The 22,898-nt window shown below is 40.7% G+C and overlaps 1 protein-coding gene across 16 annotated transcripts in view; it reads right to left on the bottom strand.

Moving 5' to 3' along the window:
- Nucleotides 1-17,441: 17,441 nt before the first annotated feature.
- ELMO1 (engulfment and cell motility 1) overlaps nt 17,442-22,898 on the bottom strand; it is a 594,311-nt gene continuing 588,854 nt past the window's right edge. For 15 of the 16 annotated variants that reach the window (XM_055293399.2, XM_055293401.2, XM_063608973.1 and 12 more), the window contains one exon: nt 17,442-18,834. In XM_055293399.2, the coding sequence (XP_055149374.1) occupies nt 18,634-18,834 (201 nt within the window). In that variant the 3' untranslated portion in view covers nt 17,442-18,633. The remainder of the gene's footprint in view (nt 18,835-22,898) is intronic. The other variant, XR_008660142.2, reaches the window with a different exon arrangement.

The raw sequence follows: 22,898 nt of genomic DNA, 5'->3' as shown, positions 1-22,898 counted from the left end.
GAAACAAAAATCAAAAGGATAAGGAACACTAAAATGACCTAACAAAAAAGCATGTTAAAGTTGAGATGTTGTCTTAGTCTGTTTGTGATGCTGTAACAAAATACCTTAGAATGAGTAATTTATAAAGACCAGAAATTTATTGCTTACAGTTTTGAAGACCGGTAAGTCCAAGGCAAGATCAAAGCACCAGCATTAGGTATCTTATAAGCGCCTCTTGCTGCATTCTCACGTGGCCAAATGTTCCCTGAAGCCTCCTTTATAAAGGCTTTAATCCAACTCATGAAGGAGGAGTCCTTATGGCCTCATCACTTCCTAAAGACCCCACCTCTTAATAGTATTACATTGGAGATTAAGTTTCAACATGAATTTTGGAGGGACACAAACACTCAAACCATAACAGTTATTAAAAACAATATCAATAAAGGAAAGCACATGAAAATAAGTAAGTTGCTATTTGTGGAGCAATGGACACTTCCATACTCAGGGGTCCTTCAGGGGCAAGAACTGAGATCCTTGTAACTGAGCCTGGAGGTCAAAGCTGCAGCCCAGCTGCTCTTCCAGAATTTGAAGGGTTGGTCTCAAATGCAAAGAAACCAGGAGCTTCCTTCTTCTCCCTTCATTTCTCACCCCCCTAATATCTTCTGGTAAGACCCTGCCTTGCCATTTCCCTATAGGTCCCCCTTTCAATTAGAAGTCTGAGTAGATAAGGGTGCAGGGACCTGTTGGGTTCAAGTGAATGGGGAGAATGACATGTCAGTGTGGGGTTGTGGCAGAAAAAGCTCGCCTCCTCCCATGGCATATTTCCTGGAATGTCCCACAGGTGCTCACACTCCTATGTCCTACATAAATGCAACCATCTTCCTCCAGATCTGTTCCTTCCACCCCATCTCTGCCCACCCTGTGCTCATTTAACCCTTTAATGTCTCCACCATCAACTTAATCAATCAAGCAGTCAACCTCAGAGTCACTTGGGACTGTTGAGTCAGAAAAAGGATGGTTAGTACTGGGTCCAGGTCCATGTCCAGAAGTAATTCTAGAATTAATTCCATACCACTGGTCCTGCCCCATGCTGCCTCACTTGGTATGACTCAGCAGACTTTTCTGGGCATGGTGTCATTTTAAGCAATGGAAATGGACTGGCTGGCTCCTCAATTGGTTGAAGTAAATCTGGAGAGATCAGCTTTTACAGTTCCTGTCTTGCTTAGCTTATGTTTTATTTATTTATTTATTTTGAGATGGAGTCTCACTCTGTCACCCAGATTGGAATGCAGTGGCATGATCTCAGCTCACTGCAACCTCCACCTCCCAGGTTCAAGTGATTCAGCCTCCCGAGTAGCTGGGACTACAGGCACGCACCACCAGGCCTGGCTAATTTTTTGTATTTTTAGTAGAGACGGGGCTTCACCACATTGGCCAGGCTGGTCTCGAACTCCCGGCCTCAAATGATCTGTCCGTCTTAGCCTCCCAAAGTGCTGGGATTACAGGCATGAGCTACTGTGCCCGGCGCATATGTTTTATTCAAAGGAAGACCAGAAGAGATCTGAGCGACCATATGGAAGGCTTTGGGGCCAAGAGGCTTTTTAATAATCTCTGTCAATCTCTGTCTGCCTTTATCCCTCCACAATGAAGCAGGGACTGCAAAAGCCACCTATGACTTCTATTAATACAGGAGAATTCAAGTCAAGGGACTGCAGGCCATAGCCCAAGAGCCTTTCCTCTCACTAATCTGATTAGACACTCAATCTTCTGTAGCTACGTGATTCAGGGCAACACTTAGACACATGGCATGTCTGAGCTCTTCAGAGATGCACTGGGGTTTTCGCTGTATGAAGGCACTTTGAGCTTAACATGCTGTGAACAGACAGTGTCTGGAGAGGATGACAGGAGTGGGAGAGGAAGATGCCGCTGCAGAGACTTCTAGCAACGAACTCCGACACTGACATCCCTGGGCAAATCACTGCCACTTGTTTGAAAAACAGCCTCAAGTGGATGTCATGCTGATGGTAATAAGATTTAAAATTAGTCTTAACTTGCCTTTATCAAAGGAGGCTTAATTGCAGTGTCTAATCAGTACACAAAATACTCTAACGACAGTTTTGCTGACAAAGTAATTCTAAACAAACCAGAGGATTTAGAAATGGGTAACATCTTTGTGGAATTACTCAGTTTTGGTGTCACTAAAGTCGGCCTGCATTCAAGCCCTTCTCCTCATGCTCTAGGTCTTCTGATTTAGAATTTGTACATTTAGAATTTCCAAGATTTCCTTGCCTGAGATCCAGGAACACTATCGTGTCTTAGTGTATCTTGTCTGGCCAGATACACTATTGCAAAGGAAGGAGCTCTGCTGTTTACCCGCTATGTGATCTTGGGCAAGTTACTTATCTTCGCTGAGACTCAGTATTCTCAGCTGTTAAATGAAGGAAATAATGCCTGCTTTGAAGGGTTGTTGAGAGGATTTAAATGAATGAGCTATGTGGATACATTCTTATGTTGTTTCTCTCTCCAATCCCAGAAAGCTATGATGCTGTCAGCCCTAGTGACCCTAGGGATGCTGTTACTAAGTGTTTTTTTGTGATTTGCAAATAGGATTATTGCATATGTAGCTCAGTGGTTCTCAACTTGGGGTGATTTTGCCCCCAAGGGACATTTGGCAATGTCTAGAGCCATTTTTGGTTGTCACAACTAGGGGGAGAGGGGCAGGTTCTACTGGTGTCTAGTGGGGAGAGGCCAGGGATGCTCCTAAACATCTCACAACACACAGGACAGCCCCATGACAAAGACTTATCTGGCCCTAAATGTTAATAATGCCCTGGCCCTAGAGGATGATATATATTAGCACTCATGGGTTCCCCTAAGGAGTATGCCTTGTAGATCTCCCTTTTGTTTAAAGAGGTTTTAAAGAGGGCTGAGGGAAAGTACTCCAATGGAATTGCAGTGAGTTCCAATTACTGAGCATAAGGGAAGCAGATCTAAATCCAACCTGACTTGGCCAGTATTTCTCTGTTCTTTGTTCTTCAAGTGGAGGTCTGTGAATGGTCTGCTAGCATCCTGCATCTTCTCATTTCTGTCTGACTCGAAGTATTTCTGCAGCTTTCCTCCATGTGATATATGGGATTTACTTAATTTTGCTGTCCTTCTCACCCATGAATGCTGAACACTGAGAAATATACAGAGACATCTTGTGTATGAAGTCAAGAGCAGCTAGACCTGCCAGGAGGCTTTTCCAGAGGTCATGGGGAATAGTCACAGGAAACAAGACACTGAGCTTCAGAAGAAGATGAATGGGATCACTGGAGGAGGCCCCAATGAAACCTGGCTACTTCAAGGGCAGGTGTATGATAGATTCATTCTCCCCAGCTGATTCCATCAACTGGCGATACAAGTATATATAAATATACAGTATATTCTCAGTTTTATTTGCCTGGAAGGAAAATATATTAAATATTAATGATAGTTATTTTCTTGATAGATATAACTTTTTCCCATGGGTAGCTGTTTTTGAACTTTCTAAATTTTCTCTGAGTATTTTACATATTAAAAAAATGGATTTTTTAAAAGAGAATTAAAGAGTCGTTTCTGATATGTCTGCCAGAACTTTATATTCTGAGGATTTCTTCTCCTCTGTAAATCGCAGGTTAGATGTTGGCAAGCTGCTGCTAAGAGATAAATTGCTCTCCCACCTCCCCAGCTGAGAGTCATGTCTGGGTAACAGCTGCTTCAATAATGACTTTATTTGGTGATGGATGTATTCTTGCTTTACAGATGCTGAGATGACTTGAGCCAAATGAAATTGCATGTATGACTGTTCATTTCTCCTCACTCCACTCACAGTAGGTGCCAGAGACAGAGGGCCTCAAGCCAGAGAAGGAGGATGTGACATTGCTTTCCTCTTCATAGAGGTGATGTCACCCTTGAGCACTTGCTCCTAGAGAGCTGCATGCAGCTGGCAACTACACCAGCAGAGCAATATCGCCCACAGCAGGCTCCGCTGAGGCCAAGCCCCACCCCGCTCAGATTCCTATTCTCCCTTCTGCTTTGCATTTTGTGATGATGACATATCACTATTTTCCAAATGAAAACAGAAAAATGCAAGATCCAGTCTTGAGAAGGAATGTTCTCACTTCTCAAAGAGCTACTGGTCTGTAATGCAAGAAAGCTGGAAAGCTGTTTATTGGAAGAACTGTGGATGTTTCTCGTCGCAAAGGCATGACCCTATGGTGCTGAAAGGCATATATTTTGGAATAACAACTTCTAGCATATATTTTGGAATGTAACCCTCTCAGTGAACTACCCTGCAGCTTTCAAGGACCACTGTGATCTCAAGGAGAAGTTAACTAAGAGCAAATGTAGAAGGGAGAGAAGGACCGGGAAGAGGCAAGTTGGGAGAACCCAGGATAAATCTACGTTTGGGGGTTATACTGAGAACAGTGAGGAAGTTCTCTTACAACTTATGACCAGAACATCCACTGGCAAAATGTAGTGGCCTGTTTCCTCCATCCAAAAGAGAAATGGAAAGCCCCAAACTTGGGATCAAAAAAGTGAGTAACATAATTATCAAAGGGTGACAGTCTAACACAAACTGTCCTTTTGAGGACAGCAGAGCCCACGGAGTCAGAAAAAGCCTAGCAGCCCCTGACTTAACCCCTTTCTTACTGTATGACCTTGGGAAGTGACCTAAATGCTCTGAGCTTTTGACTTCATATAGGTAAAGTAGGTAATAATACCAACCTCCTGGGCGTATTCAGAGAGAGAAATAATAAAACGCAAGGAAAGTATTTAGCACAATGCCTTGCACCAGGTTGTCAGTCAACAGTAGCTAACACAGTATCGATGGCAGCCAAAACCACACAAGCACCACATGCCCGATGTCCAATAAAGGCACGTTGCAGGGATTTTGCCATTATTTCTGGTGCCATATAGAATACCCCTTAGCTCCTGACCCTGGTACCATTTTTTGCTGGTTCTGCCTGACTCCTGCATGTTGACTTAGTTTCCATTTTTAGCTCTATTTCTGCAGGTTGGACCACAGATGTTGGTTTTCTAGGTAATATCTATCTGGAATTGGGCCTATTGGCTTAACACCTAGCACTACCACACAGAAAGGTGAGGGTGAGATTTGGATAGTGGGATTTGAAAAATGAGACACTGTTAATTCATGAGAAAGAAGTATGAGGGTTTTAGTTAATTGTAAAATCCACATGGTCAGCAACAAATTTGGGAGGAGGGGTGAGTGTAATCTGATTCCAAAACTCAAGGGAGGGCCTCCAAGTAGGCATGTGCTTGATTTTGGGCAGTAGAAAGATCTAGCAATAAGTATTTAGTAGGCACTACTTATCAAGTATTCACTACATACTAGGCACTATTCGTTGAAATTTATAAACATGATTTAATATAATCCTTCAACCATTGTTAGAAAAGATTGTACAAAGTTTTACCAACCAGGAAATAACTTACCTGAAGTCAAACAGCAAGCAAGTATTAAATCTGGAATTTGACACAGGCCTTCAAAGCTAATATATATATTTTTAACAACTGAAGAACTCTAACATTGGCCCCAAATTAGGCCTTTCCTCAACAATTAGTAATTATCACACACACATATTTTGTCTCTCCCTTCCTCTCAAACACTCAGAAGAGTTAGCTAGAAAAGCACTCATAGATTATTAATTTTTAGTGTCTCATTTGTTATGCCTCTCTTCTTAAAAACTATGTTTGGTATCAACAGATCTTGCTCAATCTCTTAGAGTTTTGGGGCAACGTTGTTACCTGATTCTAAAAACAAAATGAAATGGCATAATAAAATTAAAAGGGTTGTGTTCTTCAGCTTTAAATGTGCAAAACTACTCTGCAAGTTAAGTAAAGCCTTTTGTTTGCTGGACTGTCAAAACACATTTGAAAACTAATGGGTTTCAAGTGATCTATTTTAACTGGAACATCATAGAACTAAAATTTATCTATTGAAGCTAAGCTGCAAACCATGTCACATAGAAAGGGTTGAAAAGAAATGGGAAAACAGAAAACTAAAAGGGACATAATAGTGGTTTTCAAATATTGAAAGGCTGTTGTGAAGAAGTCAAATTGAATGTATCCATGTGGTCTTAAGGAGTGCATAGTGGGCTGTTAGATGGAAGTCACTAAATGTAATGAATGTTCTTATATTCTTGTATATATTCAGATTATTCTGTGTTCAAAGGGGGCATTTTGGTGGCTAGTTGGGTTTTTGGCTCTATAGTTGTCCAGCAGAGGCTGGCTTGAGGATAGACTTCTTATACTTGGACAGTGGGTCAGATTAGTGACTACTAAGAGTCTATGATTTTACCCATTAAATTGCATCATCCAAATAGGCAGGTATACTCATTGCTGTTGGAGGCTTTTGCAAGAATCTGAGACAGACAGACTAGGAGTGAGGGTAGGGGTACCACTGCCCATGAGACTACAGGAAGGCCTGGTGAGAGAAGGAGTGAGATGAGAAAAGAAAGGTCAGAGGTCAAGGGAAGCGAATTGAGTGTCAACCATAGGTGGTAGATAAATAGAAGCATGGTGCATTGGTAGAGGTTGGAATGAAGTAGGAAGTTAGAGTGCAGTGGGCAAGAAGGCAATGTAGGGGATCCAGTGGATAAAGTTAGTCCAGGTCCTTAATCTGCTGACACTGGATTTAAAAATGCAAAATAAATTTTTCTTATTTCAAATGCAAGACATGCTCATTACAAAAATCTGAAATATAGACTTTCATTACACAAACAAGAAAATATAAATTCCCAGAGTTCTAGTCAATCAGAGAAAACTATTAAAAACATGTTAGTAGGGCCGAGCACAATGGCTCATGCCTGTAATCCCAGTACTTTGAGAGGCTGAGACAGGAGGATCACCTGAGGTCAGGAGTTGGAGACCAGCCTGGCCAACATGGTGAAACCCTGTCTCTACTAAAAATACAAAAATTATTTGGTAATTAATTGGTGGGGGGCGCCTGTAATCCCAGCTACTCAGGAGACTGATGCAGGAGAATCACTTGAACCCCGGAGGCAGAGGTTGCAGTGAGCAGAGATCGCCCCACTGCACTCCAGCCTGCGTGACAGAGTGAGACTCTGTTTCAAAAACAAAACAAAACAAAACAAAAACAAAAACTAAAAAACACGTTGGTGTATATCCTTCTGAATGCTTTTCTAGGCATATACACAACACACACACTGACATTCTAAAATAAAATCCATATACATTTTCATACAGTTTTATGAGCTATTTTTTTCAGTTAACATCTTATTAACATCTTCCCTTTCAATGGGCCACTTCACATGATTATGAATGTTAGTCATGTGTCTCATGGTATAAATGGATGTCTCATAGTTTATTTTAACCTGAGGTTTTACAATTTTATTTTAAACACTGGAATCGTTTCATGAAACAAAATCATACATAGGGGCGTAGCAAATAAACAGATAAAACAAACAGAGCAGCTCCATTTGATGAGTGAAATTGCAAAGTCAAGAGTCAGTCATATTTTGAAAACTTCGGCTATATATTACCAAATTTTTTTCCAGAGAGATTGTGAGAACCTGTTTTGCTACCCTTTCACCATCACTGAATATTTTTAAAATGTTCTCGAATTTTGTCTTATGATGTTAATGTGCGTTTTAATATTATTTGTGGCCTTAAACATTTTCTTTGTTTATTGATTTCTTTGCTTATTCATAGATAATTTACTTACTATTTTAAATCCACATTTATTTTAGATTATACTATGCTGAATTTTTTTTTGATTTTTTAATACCACTTATACATTAAGAGAAATAATCTTTAATCATACAAAAATTTGCCAAGTTGAAAGGCCAAAAACATGTATCATTTTAATGTGTATTTCTTCAAGTTTTTTTGATGGTATTTTTTTTCAATTATTCCCCTGGTCATTTATACTGGTATTTTGTTAATTGCCTGTTTATTTCCTTTTCACATTTTTCATCGAAGCATTCATTTTTTCTTATTTATTTATTATTGAATTAATTTAATTTTATCTTTTTCCTCTTCTGTTGATAGAGTTTCTTTATCTTTTTCCTCTTCTGTTGATAGAGAAGTCACACATTTTGTTTCTAATATTTTCAATAGTTATTCCCCAATTTTTAACATGTAGAGTTGATTTAAAGTCTAAAGACTATCAGTATCTCTAAGCTTCTGAAAACTAAAAGGAGGTTAAAGTACTTTAGGTTACATTAGGCTTTCATTGTACGTTACATTCTTCTTAATTCCACATAGTTTTAAGACATCTTAAATTAGTTATTATTAGTTATAAGGTGTGTTAAAACTTAATACACTTTAAATTAGTTATTATTATTGTGTCTTTTACACAGCTATTTCTGGTTTAGATTTACTTTCAAAATTATCCTTCTTTCCCTTACTCTTAGAGATCATCTGTGAGTGACAAATTCCCTTTAACCTTGTTGGAAATGTCTTTATTTTGTTTCCATTCTTGAGTGACAGTTTAACTGGGAATACAATTCTACTTAAAATTATCTTCTCTCAATGCTATGAAAACATATCATCAGACCTCCATTCCAGAGCCTCTCCACAGGTGCTGCAGTGCATACCTCTCTCCTCATTGCAGTGCACTGCGGACTGGTCACTGGTATGCAGAAGAATTGATGGCCTTGTTGTCAGGGTGTCAGGGTAGGGCTTGGGCTGTGGCCCTTCCTGGTGAGCAGCTTTATCTGCTTACCCTCGTGTGTTGTACAGGCATCATAACTTTCAATGTACGCTGTGACATAAAAATACTCAGACAAACATAGAGCCAAATCATGAGTGAACTCCCATTCACAATTGCTACAAAGAGATAAAATACCTAGGAATACAACTTACAAGGGATATGAAGGACCTCTTCTAGGAGAACTATAAACCACTGCTCAAGGAAATACAAGAGGACACAAACAAATGGAAAAACATTCCATGCTCATGGATAGGAAGACTCAATATCATGAAAATGGCCATACTGCCCAAAGTAATTTATAGATTCAATGCTATTCCCATCAAGATACCACTGACTTTCTTCACAGAATTAGAAAAAACTACTTTAAATTTCATATGAAACTAAAAAAGAGCCCAAATAGCCAAGACAATCCTAAGCAAAAAGAACAAAGTTGGAGGCATCATGCTACCTGACTTCAAACTACGCTACAAGGCTACAGTTACCAAAAGAGCATGGTACTGGTACCAAAACAGATATATAGACCAATGGAACAGAACAGAGGCCTCAGAAATAATGCCACACATCTACAACCATCTGATCTTTGACAAACCTGACAAAAACAAGCAATGGAGAAAGGATTCCCTATTTAATAAATAATGTTGGGAAAACTGGCTAGCCATATAAAGAAAACTGAAACTGGACCCCTTCCTTACAGCTTATACAAAAATTAACTCAAGATGGATTAAATAAGTGTAAGATCTAAAACCATAAAAACCCTAGAAAAAACCTAGGCAATCCCATTCAGGACATAGGCATGGGTAAAGATTTCATGACTAAAACACAGAAAGCAATTGCAACAAAAGCCAAAACTGACAAATGGGATCTAATTAAACTAAAGAGCTTCTGCACAGCAAAAGAAACTATCTTGAGAGTGAACAGGCAACCCACATAATGGGAGAAAGTTTTTGCAGTCTATCCAACAGACAAAGGGCTAATATCCAGAATCTACAAAGAACTTAAACAAATTTACAAGAAAAAAAACAAACTACTCCATCAAAAAGTGGGAGAAGGATATGAACAGACAATTCTCAAAAGAAGATATTTGGCTGGGCGCGGTGGCTCACGCTTGTAATCCCAGCACTTTGGGAGGCTGAGGCGGGCGGATCACGAGGTCAGGAGATCGAGACCACGGTGAAACCCCGTCTCTACTAAAAAATACAAAAAATTAGCCGGATGTGGTGGCGGGCGCCTGTAGTCCCAGCTACTCGGAGAGGCTGAGGCAGGAGAATGGCGTGAACACGGGAGGCGGAGCTTGCAGTGAGCTGAGATCGCGCCACTGCACTCCAGCCTGGGCGACAGAGCAAGACTCCGTCTCAAAAAAAAAAAAAAAAAAAAAAAAAAAGAAGATATTTATGTGGCCAACAAACATGAAAAATGAAAAAAAGTTCATCATCACTGGTCATTAGAGAAATGCAAATCAAAACCACCATGCCAAATACCATCTCATGCCAGTTAAAATGGCGATCATTAAAAAGTCAGGAAGCAACAGATGCTGGAGAGCATGTGGAGAAATGGGAACACTTTTACACTGTTGGTGGGAGTGTAAATTAGTTCAACCATTGTGGAAGACAGTGTAGCAACTCCTCAAGGATCTAGAACCAGAAATAGCATCTGACCCAGCAATCCCATTACTGGGTATATACCCAAAGGATTATAAATCATTCTACTATAAAGACAGATGCACACATATGTTTATTGCAAAGACTTGGAATCAACCGAAATGCTCATCAGTGATAGACTGGATAAAGAAAATGTGGCACATATATACCATGGAAGACTATGCAGCCATAAGAAAGAATGCATTTGTGTCCTTTGCAGGGATGTGGATGAAGCTGGAAAGCATCATTCTCAGCAAACTAACACAGGAACAGAAAATCAAGCACCACATATTCTCAATAATAAGTGGGAGTTGAACTATGAGAACACATGGACACAGGGAGGGGAACATCACACACCAGGGCCTGTTGGCAGGGTGGGGGACTAGGGGAGGGATAGCATTAGGAGAAATACCTAATGTATATGATGGGGTGATGGGTACAGCAAACCACCATGGCACGTGTATACCTACGTCACAAACCTGCACATTCTGCACATGTATCCCAGAACTTAAAGTATATTAAAAAAAGATTACTCAGAGCCCTCTTCCATTGTTGCCACTGAAGTAGCAACATCTATTAGTCTAACACTTCCTGTGAAGGTGATCATCTTTCTCTCTAGGTATTTCACATTTTCTCTGTCTTCGGTGTTTTTCAGTGTCACTGTGATTTTTTATCAGTGCATATTTACTTATCTTGCTTGGGACTTTTTATATTTCCAAATCTAAGGATTTGTTTTACTGGAAAATCTTCAGCCATTATTCCTTGAAATACTGCATTTCCACCATTTGCTCTTCTTTCACTTTGGAACTTCTATTAGAGTTCTCACCTTCAAGTTGCCTAACAGTCAATTTTTTTTCTCAATTCTTTGCACGGCCTTTTGGGTAATTTTTCTCAGATCTGTCTTTCAGCTCATTAATTCTCTCTTCAGTTGTGTCTAACCTATATTTAATGTGACACTGAGTTCATTTTTCCAATGACTATATTTTTCATGTTTTATTACTTTTGTCATCTCTTTATTGTTCTGGGGATTTCAATTCTATTTAAAATATGTTTACCTTAGGCCAGACGTGGTGGCTCACACCTGTAATCCCAGCACTCTGGGAGGCCGAGGCGGCACTTTATTTTATTTTCATGTTTTTATTCTATTATGTCAAGTTTCGGGGTGTCTAATCTTACTCTTACTCATTATAGATTGTGAGTCTTTTTTTCTCCCACAGCCTAGTCAGAGAAGATTTCATGTTAGCTTCCTGTGCCAATGGTTAGGTTTTTTTTCCCCCCACATCTAACTTGCAAATAAGGGTGTAGCCATCTTAAGATCTGGGCTTTTGTGGGAAGACATCAGTTCTCTTCCTCATTAATATGCAAATGAGGCCTGGTGTCTAAAATTCCCCACCTGGACACTAGAACTTACACCTCTCTCAAGACAACTAACACACTGGGGAGGCCACAGCCTCAGCCACAAGTTTAGTGCTTTGGATTTCAGTTCTTTCCTCATCACTGACACCTGCGGATTTCCCTTTTTGTAATAGAAGATCAGGGAAATCATTTTAAATGATTTTTATTGTTTTAAATTTTTAGCCACATTTGAAATAATTGTTTTGGGTGGAGGATGTTTTGGGTATTGCTATGAAACCAGAAGTTCTTTATACTTACATTGTCTTAGTGTAAAGATTTTCTTTGTGGCCATCTATATGAGGAACATTTTCCAAAGATATATTATGTATATTTTTTGTAGACTATGTATATCCAAACATCTTTATTTTTTTATTTCTTTTCTCTCTCTCTCTCTCTCTCTCTTTTATTTTTTTGGATACAGGGTCTCACTCTGTTGCCCAGGCTGGAGTGCAGTCACTTGGTCATGGTTCACTGCAGGCTTGAACTCCTAGGCTCAAGCAATCCTCCTGCCTCAGCTAAGTAGCTAGGAGTAGCAAAGACTACAGGCATGCACCACCATGTCTGGCTTTTTAAATTTTTTGTGGAGAAGGGATCCAAAACATCTTTCAGATTCAGTTAATCATATATATGCCATTATTTGAAGTCTCTACCTAAGGAATGGTGCTCATCACTTCTATATATAAAAGTTTCGGTTTATATATTTCAAGGTGATTTTATTTAGCATGTAGATATTACTGATGAATAAAATATTCTATTTTATTTAGCACATAGACAGAGACATGAAAAAAAGTATCAACGTGAAAGAGTAGAGGGTCTGCAACTTACAATGGTTCACCTAGATTTTTTGACTTTGTGATGGTGTGAAACTGTTGCAATTTGGATGTACTTCAAATTTTGAATTTTGATCTTCTCCTGGGCTTGCAATATGCAGTATATGAGATATCCAACACTTTCTTATAAAATAGGCTTTGTGTTAGCTGATTTTGCCCAGTAGGCTAATATGTTTTCAGCACATTTAAGGTAGGCTAGGCTAAGCTCAGATGTTCAGTAGGTAGGTATATTAAATGCATTTTCGACAAGATATTTTCAACTTACAAAAGGTTTATTGGGATGCAACTCTGTTGCGAGTTGAGGACCATCTGTATTATAAAATAACTTTCTGTTTCCTATCTTTGTATTTTCAATTTTATTTTGCCTGATGTTTATTTACTCCTTCCCCGCCACCTCCTCTCTCCACTCATTGCACTGTGACTTTGCATTTGCTGGTATTTCTTGCTCAACTCAGTATTTGCAATTACTGTGTGTCATTTTGTCTTAGGCACATATCTCGTAACCAGCATTTGTCCAGATTTTGCTTTTTCAGCCAGTCCGAGAAAGATTTGGTCTTATTTCTATTTTTGTATTTATATATTGAACTTTGAAAATACAGTTGACCCTTGATCAACACAGGTTTGAACTGTGCAAGTCCATTTTTACGTGGAATTCCTTCTGCCTCTATCACCCCGAGACAGCAAGACCAACCCCTCCTCTTCAGCCTACTCAACGTGAAGACGATGAGGATGAAGACCTTATTAATGATCCACTTCAACTTAATATTAATAAATAGCAAATATATTTTCTCTTATGATTTTAATAGCATTTTCTTTTCTCTAGCTTTGAGAGTACAGTATTGATACATATAATATACAAAATATGTATTAATTGATGGTTTATATTATCGGTAAAGCTTCTGATCATAGATAGGCTATTAGTAGTTACGGTTTGGGGAAGTCAGAAGTTATACTTGGATTATTTGACTGTGCCGGCCGTTGATACCCCTAACTCCCATGTTGTTCAAGGGCTAACTGTATAGACTTCTATTTTGCTGTCTTTTGCAATGGTGATCAAGTTTCATCTCTTCTACAGCACCCTGCATATAATCTCTGTTGGATTCCATTTGCTTCCAGTAATTTGATTGATTGAATGATTGATATTCAGCCTTCTTTAAAAGTGAAGCATTTTTGACACATGTTCAGCCTCCAGTCCCACCCTTTCCTGACTCCTCTTTTGTGCTGCTGCCTGCGTGACAGTCATGATCTTAAAATGCAGATCTGGTCATGCCATTTACCCGGGTAAAATATGTCAGTGGCTCTTGATCACATAAAGAATATATTTCCAACTTCTTGGCAAGACAGTCAAGATTCTTTACCTTTTTTCCCATCTTATCTTCTATTGTCTCTCCAATATTCCTCTCTGTTCTCCAGCCATGAAAGTTTCCTCTTTCTAATGCCTTAAGTGATTAGGGTATAATTATATTTTTATATGGTTTATAGCATACACGCTACCGCCCCACTGGAATTTATTTTAAATTGTGGTCTTATTGCATTACCTCCAATCCTTAATTCAAGAAGTATATCAAAATTCTTAAATTTTCCACTCTTCCTCTCATTTTTCTTTACCATAAAACAGACTGAATTGGTTGAAAAACAGTCCTTCATATCTACAGGTTCTGCATCCTCAGATTTAACCAACTGAGACTGAAAATATTTGGGGAAATAATAAAAAACACAATACAAACTCTAAATTTTGAAAATGATAGAGTCTAAGCTATTTGTATAGCACTGACATTGTATTAGGTATTATAAACAATCTAGAGATGATATAAAATATGCAGGAGGATGTGCATAGGTTATATGCAAATATGATGCCATTTTATATAAAGGACTTGAGCATCCTGGGTTTCGGTATCCAAAGGCTCCTGGAACCAATCCCCCATGGATCTTGAGGGATTGATCGCATATCATCTAGTTAAGCTATGCTAAAGATCCCAACCTCAAACCACCGTGGATAACAGAGGAAAGGAAGGAAAGGGAAGGGACGGGGAGGGCAGGGGATTTCCTTTTTGAGCACTGGCAGTATTCAGCCACCTCATGTATAATCCTCACAAGTAATAACATTTCCATTATATAAATGAGTAACAGGCACATAGTAAATGACTTGCCTCAAATTATCTTTCTGTTTGGAGAAGTCCACCAAATGCACACTATCTCATTATTTCATCTCATTATCATTTCCTAAACTCTTCTGTTCCTCCTCTCTTCCTGATTTTTGCTCATAGCCCTATTACCTCTTCTAGGAGCTCAGGAGTCCTCTGCACTCTTCTCTCTCTCACTCCCACGCTAATGAGGTCTCCGCTTCCAGCTCATTCTGCCTCTTTAATAACTTTACCCTCCTCCCCACTTCTATTACTACTACCAAAGTCTAGGCTCAAATAATGCTGCCTTGGGATTATTTCAAAAATCTCCTTGCTAATATTTCTGCTTCCAGTTTTCTGCCACTTCAAGCTTGCCCCCACAAGGCTGTTTTGTATCTGTGATATTTCCGAATGGCAAATCTGACATCACACCTCTTAATGCACTCTCTTTTGCCCGCAAGTAAACGTCCTTGCCAACTCTGTCAGGATTTTCATGATTTGTGCTTTTCTTCCTCTGCAGTGTTATCACCCTCTTGCTCTCTCATACCCATCCGGCACAGCAGCCACACTGAATGACCTACAGATTCCCGAGTCGTTCCAGATCAGCTGCCTCCATGCTTTGTTCACACTCTCTGCTCTACTTAGGTTTCTCTCTTACATGGTGAACATCCCTTTTTCAAGATCTTACTCAAGTTTCTACTTCTCTCTTGCTTTCCCTTATACCATTTTGGAAAGTGTTGGTCACAACCTCCTTTCTACTATTCTACCTTGTACATATTTATATAATGCTATTTACCACACTGTGCTGCAGCTTTTCGGTTTTATATTTGACTAAGTTGCTTGTCATTTCCCTGATTTGATGAATTTTGTTCTCATTTTTACAAATGTCAATTTTACAAATTTTGTTCTTGAGTTCCTAGGGCCCATCTCTAAGCACACTTTTGATTATTGAATGGATATTTCATTTCCCCTTAAAATGAAAGGATTGTGTTAATTGTATTTTCATACGTAAAAACAAAATGGATGAAAGGTATGCATGTCATTGGGGACACCCATTGCTTTGTGCTTTGTAAAAGCAGGTGGACAGGACATGCTGTGGTCGGTAACTGAAGGATGGCTTAAAATGGACTTGCAAATAGACTCAAGAAACATTCAGCCTTGCACTTTTTCTTTTGCAATTACTATTAGCTTTCCCTGCCCTTAAATGTTGTCACAGAGGTTTGAGAGGCCAATTAATTCTTCCTCCTATGTGTTCTAAACAAAAGAGGAATTTAACATCAGCAGATTCAAATTAAGTAATCAGTTTTATTTTGAGTAAGATGAATGGGAGAATGCAACTTGGACTTCACAGCAACATCAGTCTTCCTACTTTACTTCTGCCTTGGATTTGGCTGAGCTGCCCAGGCTTAGGAAACTGCAGGCAACAGGAGATGAGTTGGAGGCGGTAGGCTCATTGCATGGGAAAAAAAAGCCTTGGGCAGCCTGGAGAGAGAAGGTGAGGTGGCCAAATATGGGCAACAATCCTTCCCCACATGGTCACAAAATGAAGGGAAACAGATGGCATACTCTTCGGATCTCACAGGTCCAAAGGAGGGTCTAGGGAGGAGCTGGAGAATGCTGCCTTTCATAGTCCTGAAAAGGTTTCTATTAAATGCACCAAAGCTGGAGTGCCAGAAAAGAGAGGGGCTGGATCTTCCCAACCAAGGTCACAGGACAGATACATTTCTTAAACCCAGAGTCTCAGGACCTCAGAGATCCTGGTTCAGAAAACATCCCTTTTTAATGGATTGGATCTTGTAACCCGTAAGAAAAAAATAATATGACTTTGTTTGCTTTCTTTGACCTAACACTTACTGTTTTATCATGATGATGGGTAGATTAATAACTGCTCCTGACAGCAAGTACTTGTTAATAACATCGAAGCTTAATGATCAAGGAATTAACAGCTTGACACTCAGGTGTGAGTGCTCTGATGGGAAGAAGGAACCCCTGTGAATGGCTTTGGATTGCAAAGGACTTTTTTTCTGCAATGCATGCAGTGCTCTGGACCATATCATCTCAACCTAGGTCAATCTGTAATTGCACATCCTGATGACGGTAAAGAGCAATGACCTGGATGCTTCCACAGCTTGTGCTGTGAGGCCAGAGTGGCTTGTGCTGTGCCACGCTTAATACTGCATGCTTGGACCCTTCTGACATCCCTCCCAGTGCTGGGAGTTTACAATCCTGATAATGCCTCCAGTGCAAATGACCTAAGAAACATCCTTCACTGGGCTCTGACCCATAATTTATTAACCCACAGTTAGATTTATTTAGTTCTGGCTTAATTTATTTCAGGTCTGTGGGTATGCATTCTTTTCATTGCTAAATGTGCTCCCTCAAAGTTGTGATGTCTTTAATTAGACCCATTCTATAAATTATATCACGGTAAGAAAGAAAAAAGAAAAGAGAAAGTCATGGTCAAGAGACAACAATGTAAAAGGAATAGATATTTTCATACAGTGGCTCTGATTTTCTTAGTGAGTCGAGATGGTCTTCTTAGAAGTAACATTCTCCACTGATGCTCAGAGCTTGTGGTGACCTAGCAATGGTGGAGGGTTTCCCACAGCAGTGTTTTTCAAACCAATGTACATAAACATCACCCAATTCAGCAGGTCTGGGGTGGAGCTGAGGAGATGGCGTCTCCAACAAGCTCTCAGGTGATGCTGATGACTGAGTAGCAAGAATCTAAGTTACTAAATCAAAACACCAGCTCCCCAAATCATCACAATCCATTTTATTCCACAGCATGTTTAAGGGAATGTTATTTTCAGGAAGATGTTTGGGATTAAAATAATTAAAAAAAAAACTGGAAATTCACACATTTATGTATCTCTTCTTTTCATTAAATATATATCTGTTTGGCAAAAAATGTTAGACTCTTTTGTACAAAAACAAAGCAAAAAAAAAAAAAAAAAAACTAACCCAAAACTCTTGCAAATTGTAAATACCAGTAATAATTACAATGATGTAAACTTGGATGGCTGACAGCTTGACCATCCTGTGGAACTTGTGTTGCAGCAGGACCTCCCAGGAGAAGGTAACACCAAACGCTTGGATAGCAACAGCCCATCCTAGAGGCATTTAGGTTTAGTCTATTAGAGATGGAGCGAGACTACTGATTTCACCATTTGTGCTTTCAGCTAAGAGGCTGGGAGCGTGGGTGGAAATGAAGAAGGCAGTTCTGGCCTGGGGCAGGGAGAGGAAACCCCAGACTAGCTGGTGAGGAGGGAAGATTTGTCACGATCACAGTGCAGACGCAAAGTGGGCGTGCGACCTGTGGACTGTTTGGGAAACTTATGCTAGGGAGGATCACAAGGAGGCTGCGGCTGCTGCTCTTGGGACCAAAGAGGAACAGAGCAAGGCAAAAGCAGGGAGAGAGGTGGGAGGAGATTTGAGCGCAGATCTTAATTCAAGTGTAACTGGTGGTGCGAGATGATTCTAGAGAGAAGGGAAAGGAGGATGTGGGTTTCGTCTTCTCATCAAATAGCTAGGCCATTTCCTCCAGACAGGGGCCTTGGGGCACTCCCCTTGGTCTGGTGGGCAAGTTTTGGGGCAGTCTGGGGCTGCTGGCTTTCCTGCCCCAGGGAAGGAAGGGCATGCCTGCAGGGGGCTAGGATGGAAGGGCCCTTCGGCCTTCTTACTAGCAGTGGGCTTTGTTCTTGTCCCACCAGTGGACTGCAGCCATGGGAAGGGACCTGAAACAGTGGAGCCGAAGAACTGAATCAGGGCAGTGAGCAAGATGCCAGCTAGGGGCTGAAAGTTGCCGGGGCTAGAGGTGATGCTGAAGGGAGTGTGGACCCACAGCTTCCCTTTACCAAAGGAGGGTTCCAAGGCGTGGGTGTGTTTTCATTCCTCTCTCCTGTTAGCTAGGTGTTCCAGTTTTGGAAGGGGCATGTCTGGGCCCGGCCACTTCAGTTACAGTCATAGACGAAGTCATAGTTGCTGGGCTCCTTGGGAATTGGCGGAGGTGCGTCAGGGATCTGGATGTTTTCCAGGTCCAGGAGGCGGAGCTTGATTTCCATGCTGAGCAGGGTGTCCAGGTCATTCCGCGTCAGGTCGCTCATCATGTCCTTTCCGAGTAGCGCATTCAGTCCATCCGTCCAGATACAGTACTGGCAGGAAGGGAGGCAACAGCGATCATTACTGGTGGTGATTACAGAAGTATTAATAGTAAAAATAGCTAACAGTGAATACTCATCACTCAGTAGGCTCTGCGCTAAGTGCTCTGCCTGCTTCGTCATTTCATATTCACAACAACTCAATATAAAGTCGATACTTCTGTTATCTCTGTTTTATACGTGAAGGAACTGAGGTACGGAGAAGTGACTCAGTATTATGTAGACTGGGTGGGATTTGAACCCAGGCAATCTGACTCCAGTGCCTGTGCTCTTCTTTGCAAAGAATGCTTCTCTGTAACAGCTGAGGATTGGAGTTCTCCATGACTTGCAATGTAACACCTATGTGCGAGTCTATGACTTTTAGGTATTGGTGGAATCTGCCGAACAGCCCTGGACTCAACATCAGGTGAAGCAGGTTTCTTTGCTGACTCCAGTCATGGCTCCTAGTCTAGTAGCTCATCTCGACCTGTCCTGTCTGATTCCTGGCATTCACAATGACAGCCCTGTCCCACCCTGGAGCCAATGGCCAATGGTAGTCCCACCTTGGTGCTTCTCAGCTAAAGGGCTAGGAAATAGCCTTCTGCTGCCCAGTGTCTGGCAGCCAAAATGGTTAAAATTATTGGGCAATCTTAATGGGAGGAGGGTTGGCTGCCTGTCTGGGGGCCTCTTTAGCCTTTGTCTCTAGTTCCTAAGGTTTCCTTTCACCAGGTCTCTGGGGCCTGATCCCTGGGGACATTATCTGTTTTGGAAAGCCCTTCAGAGTACCCAACTAAGAGTCTGATTCTTCTCCTGTCATAGCCTTTTGTTTCTTCAGGAGACTATGATCTCTAAGAGGGAGAAGGAGGAACTGTGCCTTGTCTGAGGACCTGCTTTTCTCTTCTTAGCTTCCCCTCCCAGAGGCTGGAGTTCTGTACTGACCTGGACAGAGAACCACGACACCTGGTGAAAGAGGCACCCCTGATGCCACCATCTCGGAAAGCTGCTTGGCGTTCTGGATGCTGGGCTCCACTCACGCACTGGAGTTAGGTTTCTAATAGTGCTATATAGGATTCTATAACAGCAATTGTTCTCCTCTTTTGTTGAAGTGGTCTTCCTTCTACCATGCACTCCAGATTCCCAACTTTACTGCCTCACTAGGTCAAGCGGCAATTCCAGACTCTCCTTAACCTACTTTGGCACTGTGGTTATCTGGACTGTATTCCATGGTAGCAGATCTCAACATAAAAGTAACCAAAGTATACTGCAAGCACTATATAAATCTCCAGTCACCATGATGTGATGGAAATCTTCTGTGATGCACATCAGCGGTCCTACTTTTTAAGCTGAGGAGATGCACGATGGGTGTATTATGAGATCTGTGTTTCAGCAGGGCAGCATCGATTTGGAGGGCTTTGGTTCTACCTTGGCTATGTGATCTCAGCCAAAGCATTTAACCCATCGAAACATCAATTTAGCGTTAAGGGATTTCTGGAAGAATTAGTGTCCTCATGATCTGATTCTGAACATGTCTAACCATCCATTTCTTCATAAATAACCTTGACAGAAGTAGACACCTAGCTCCTCCCTTGGAGATCCTGATCATATAGATCTAGGGTGAGGAGACTTTGCTTCCTAGAAAACTCTAATGAACATGCAGGTATGGGTGCCACTGAACTCTACATTCTCAAAGACCCCTTCCAGCTTTCATGCTGTTTCACGGTAAATCCCTAAGTCCTGGGGATTACTGTTCTTTTCACACAGCCTTCTTAGGCCTGGCTAGCTTCCTAGTACAGATTAGTTTAACCCACAGGAACATTTCTGCAGTGCGTTTCTTTTTAGGAACAACAGGCGCAGAAAATTTTATTTGAAAGTACATTAACCAATAAATAAAAACCCTGTAGTACTGATACTGAATTTGAGTTGGAACTATCAGTATCAATTCATTATGTAGTTTATCTTAAAAGAAAACCTCCTAGCTCTGTCCCCAAAAATGGCTAAAAAATAACGACCAACCAAGAACCACTGCACCATGGTGTGCAATGACCATAAACACACCTCATGCTTAGATTCTGGTTACTAAATATCATTTCCCACTACAAGTAATCAAGGCTCCACAGAGAAAAGGCAGGAAACATAAAGATAAACCTGGAGCACCCCATCATACCAGAATGCCAGAAAGTTATCAAAGACATAAGGGGTCCTCCCAATAGGACTCAGATGCAAACCCAATGGTGTTCCTACTTGTTCCAGACAGGATAACTCAGAAACTAATAATGACAGTAACTGCAACATATTGAGACACAATTCTGTTTAAACACATGATTTCCTACTCAACCCCTGCCCCGAAATGCCTCATTGTTCTTCTTTGAAAGATGCTTACTATTTTGAAAACTGGTAAAGAGAATCAAGTACTTATCCTGTCTACCATATGTAAATTGTATAACTTCAGGATAACCAAATAGTTGATGAGGCCAGTTTCTCTTTATATATCCCTTTAATAAACAAAGAAGGAATAATACAATTAGGATATCAACCTTTTGCAACCTCTAATGGTTCCAAGGATCCAGACAACGATCATTGGTGGCTGCTAATATCCAAGAAAGGGGAGCAAGAAGTCACCATGAAAGTACAAACACCACTGCTGCTGCTTAGAAAGGGAGCCTGAATTTTATTAATCCTTTAACTACAATTCATAGGACATACAGGGGACAGATGAATATATGAATTATATTGCAGGTTGTGGTGGGAAAAATAATACCCGCCTTCCAAAGACACCCACATCCTACTTTCTGGATCCTGTGAATATGTCAGGTTCCATGGAAAAGGGACTTAAGGTTGCTATCCGCTGACCTTAAAACAGAGATTATCTTGGATTATCCAAGCAGGCCCAATGTAATCCCAAAGGTCCTTAAAAGTGAGAGAAGGAAACAGAAGAATAGTCAGAGTCAGAGAAGTGAGAGGTAGAGGGAGATCTGAGTACGAAAGAGGAGGCTGAAGTGAGGTGATGAAAAGGTTCAACCAGCCATTGCAATGGATGGAGGCCAAGGAGTGCAAATGGACTCTTGAGTGAAAAAGACAACGGAAAACTCTCCCTAGAGCCTCCAGAAAGGAACACAGCCCTGCTGACACCTTGATTTTAGCCCAGGATACTCACATTTGACTTCTGAAGTCCAGAATTGGAAGATAATAAATTTGTGTTCTTTAACACTAAGTTTGTGGCAGTTTGTTACAATAGCAACAGTAAGCTAATACATAAAGTTATAACCAGCACAGTCGAGACTATTAACATTACAGGTCTAATGACCTGTTTTTCCCAGTAAATAAATTTCAAGGACAAAAGGCACATGCTCATGATTGTGAGAGACAGAGAGAGAGAGAAATAGAAACCTGTAGATTCAGAGAAACCTAGGAAACATGTCAACCAACTGCAATGCATGGATCTTATTTGCATTCTGACTTGAACAAAGTATGAAAGAAACAAACACACAAATGAGACAATCAGAGACATCTGAAAACTGACTGCACATAGATTAATAAATAAATACCACATTATTAATTTATTTAAGTGTGATCAGGGTATTGCAGTTATGGTTTTTAAATTGAGTCTTTATTATTGGGAAATGCATACAGGAATATTTATACATAAAATGATATCCAGATTTGCTTTAAAATAATCAGGGGTGGCAGCTGGGTGATGGTGGAAGAGCGGATGGGAGCACAGGTGAACCAGATTGGCCATGAGTTGGTGATTGTAGAAGCTGAGTGATGGGCCTGCCAGGAATGTGCGAGCTCAGTGCCTGCTCTTTCTCTTCCTAGCTCCACAGTGCAGGGGTTAAGTGAGGGGCTTCTGGAGCAAGACTGCCAGTGTTTAAATCCCAGCTCCGTCTCTTACTACTTGTGTGACCCTGGACACGTTTCTTAAGCTCTCTTGCCTCATTTCCCTATTTTATTAAATGGGGATTCTTTTAGAGTTATATGAGGGTTAACTGGGGTGAAACATACATATAAAGCATTAATAGTGCCTGGCAGAGAGTAAGCCAGGGTTGTTATACTTACAGTTGACCCTTGAACAACATGGG

Source organism: Symphalangus syndactylus, chromosome 9, assembly GCF_028878055.3.
Source record: "Symphalangus syndactylus isolate Jambi chromosome 9, NHGRI_mSymSyn1-v2.1_pri, whole genome shotgun sequence".
Lineage (NCBI taxonomy): Eukaryota > Metazoa > Chordata > Mammalia > Primates > Hylobatidae > Symphalangus > Symphalangus syndactylus.
This window is presented reverse-complemented; position numbering and strand designations above follow the sequence as displayed.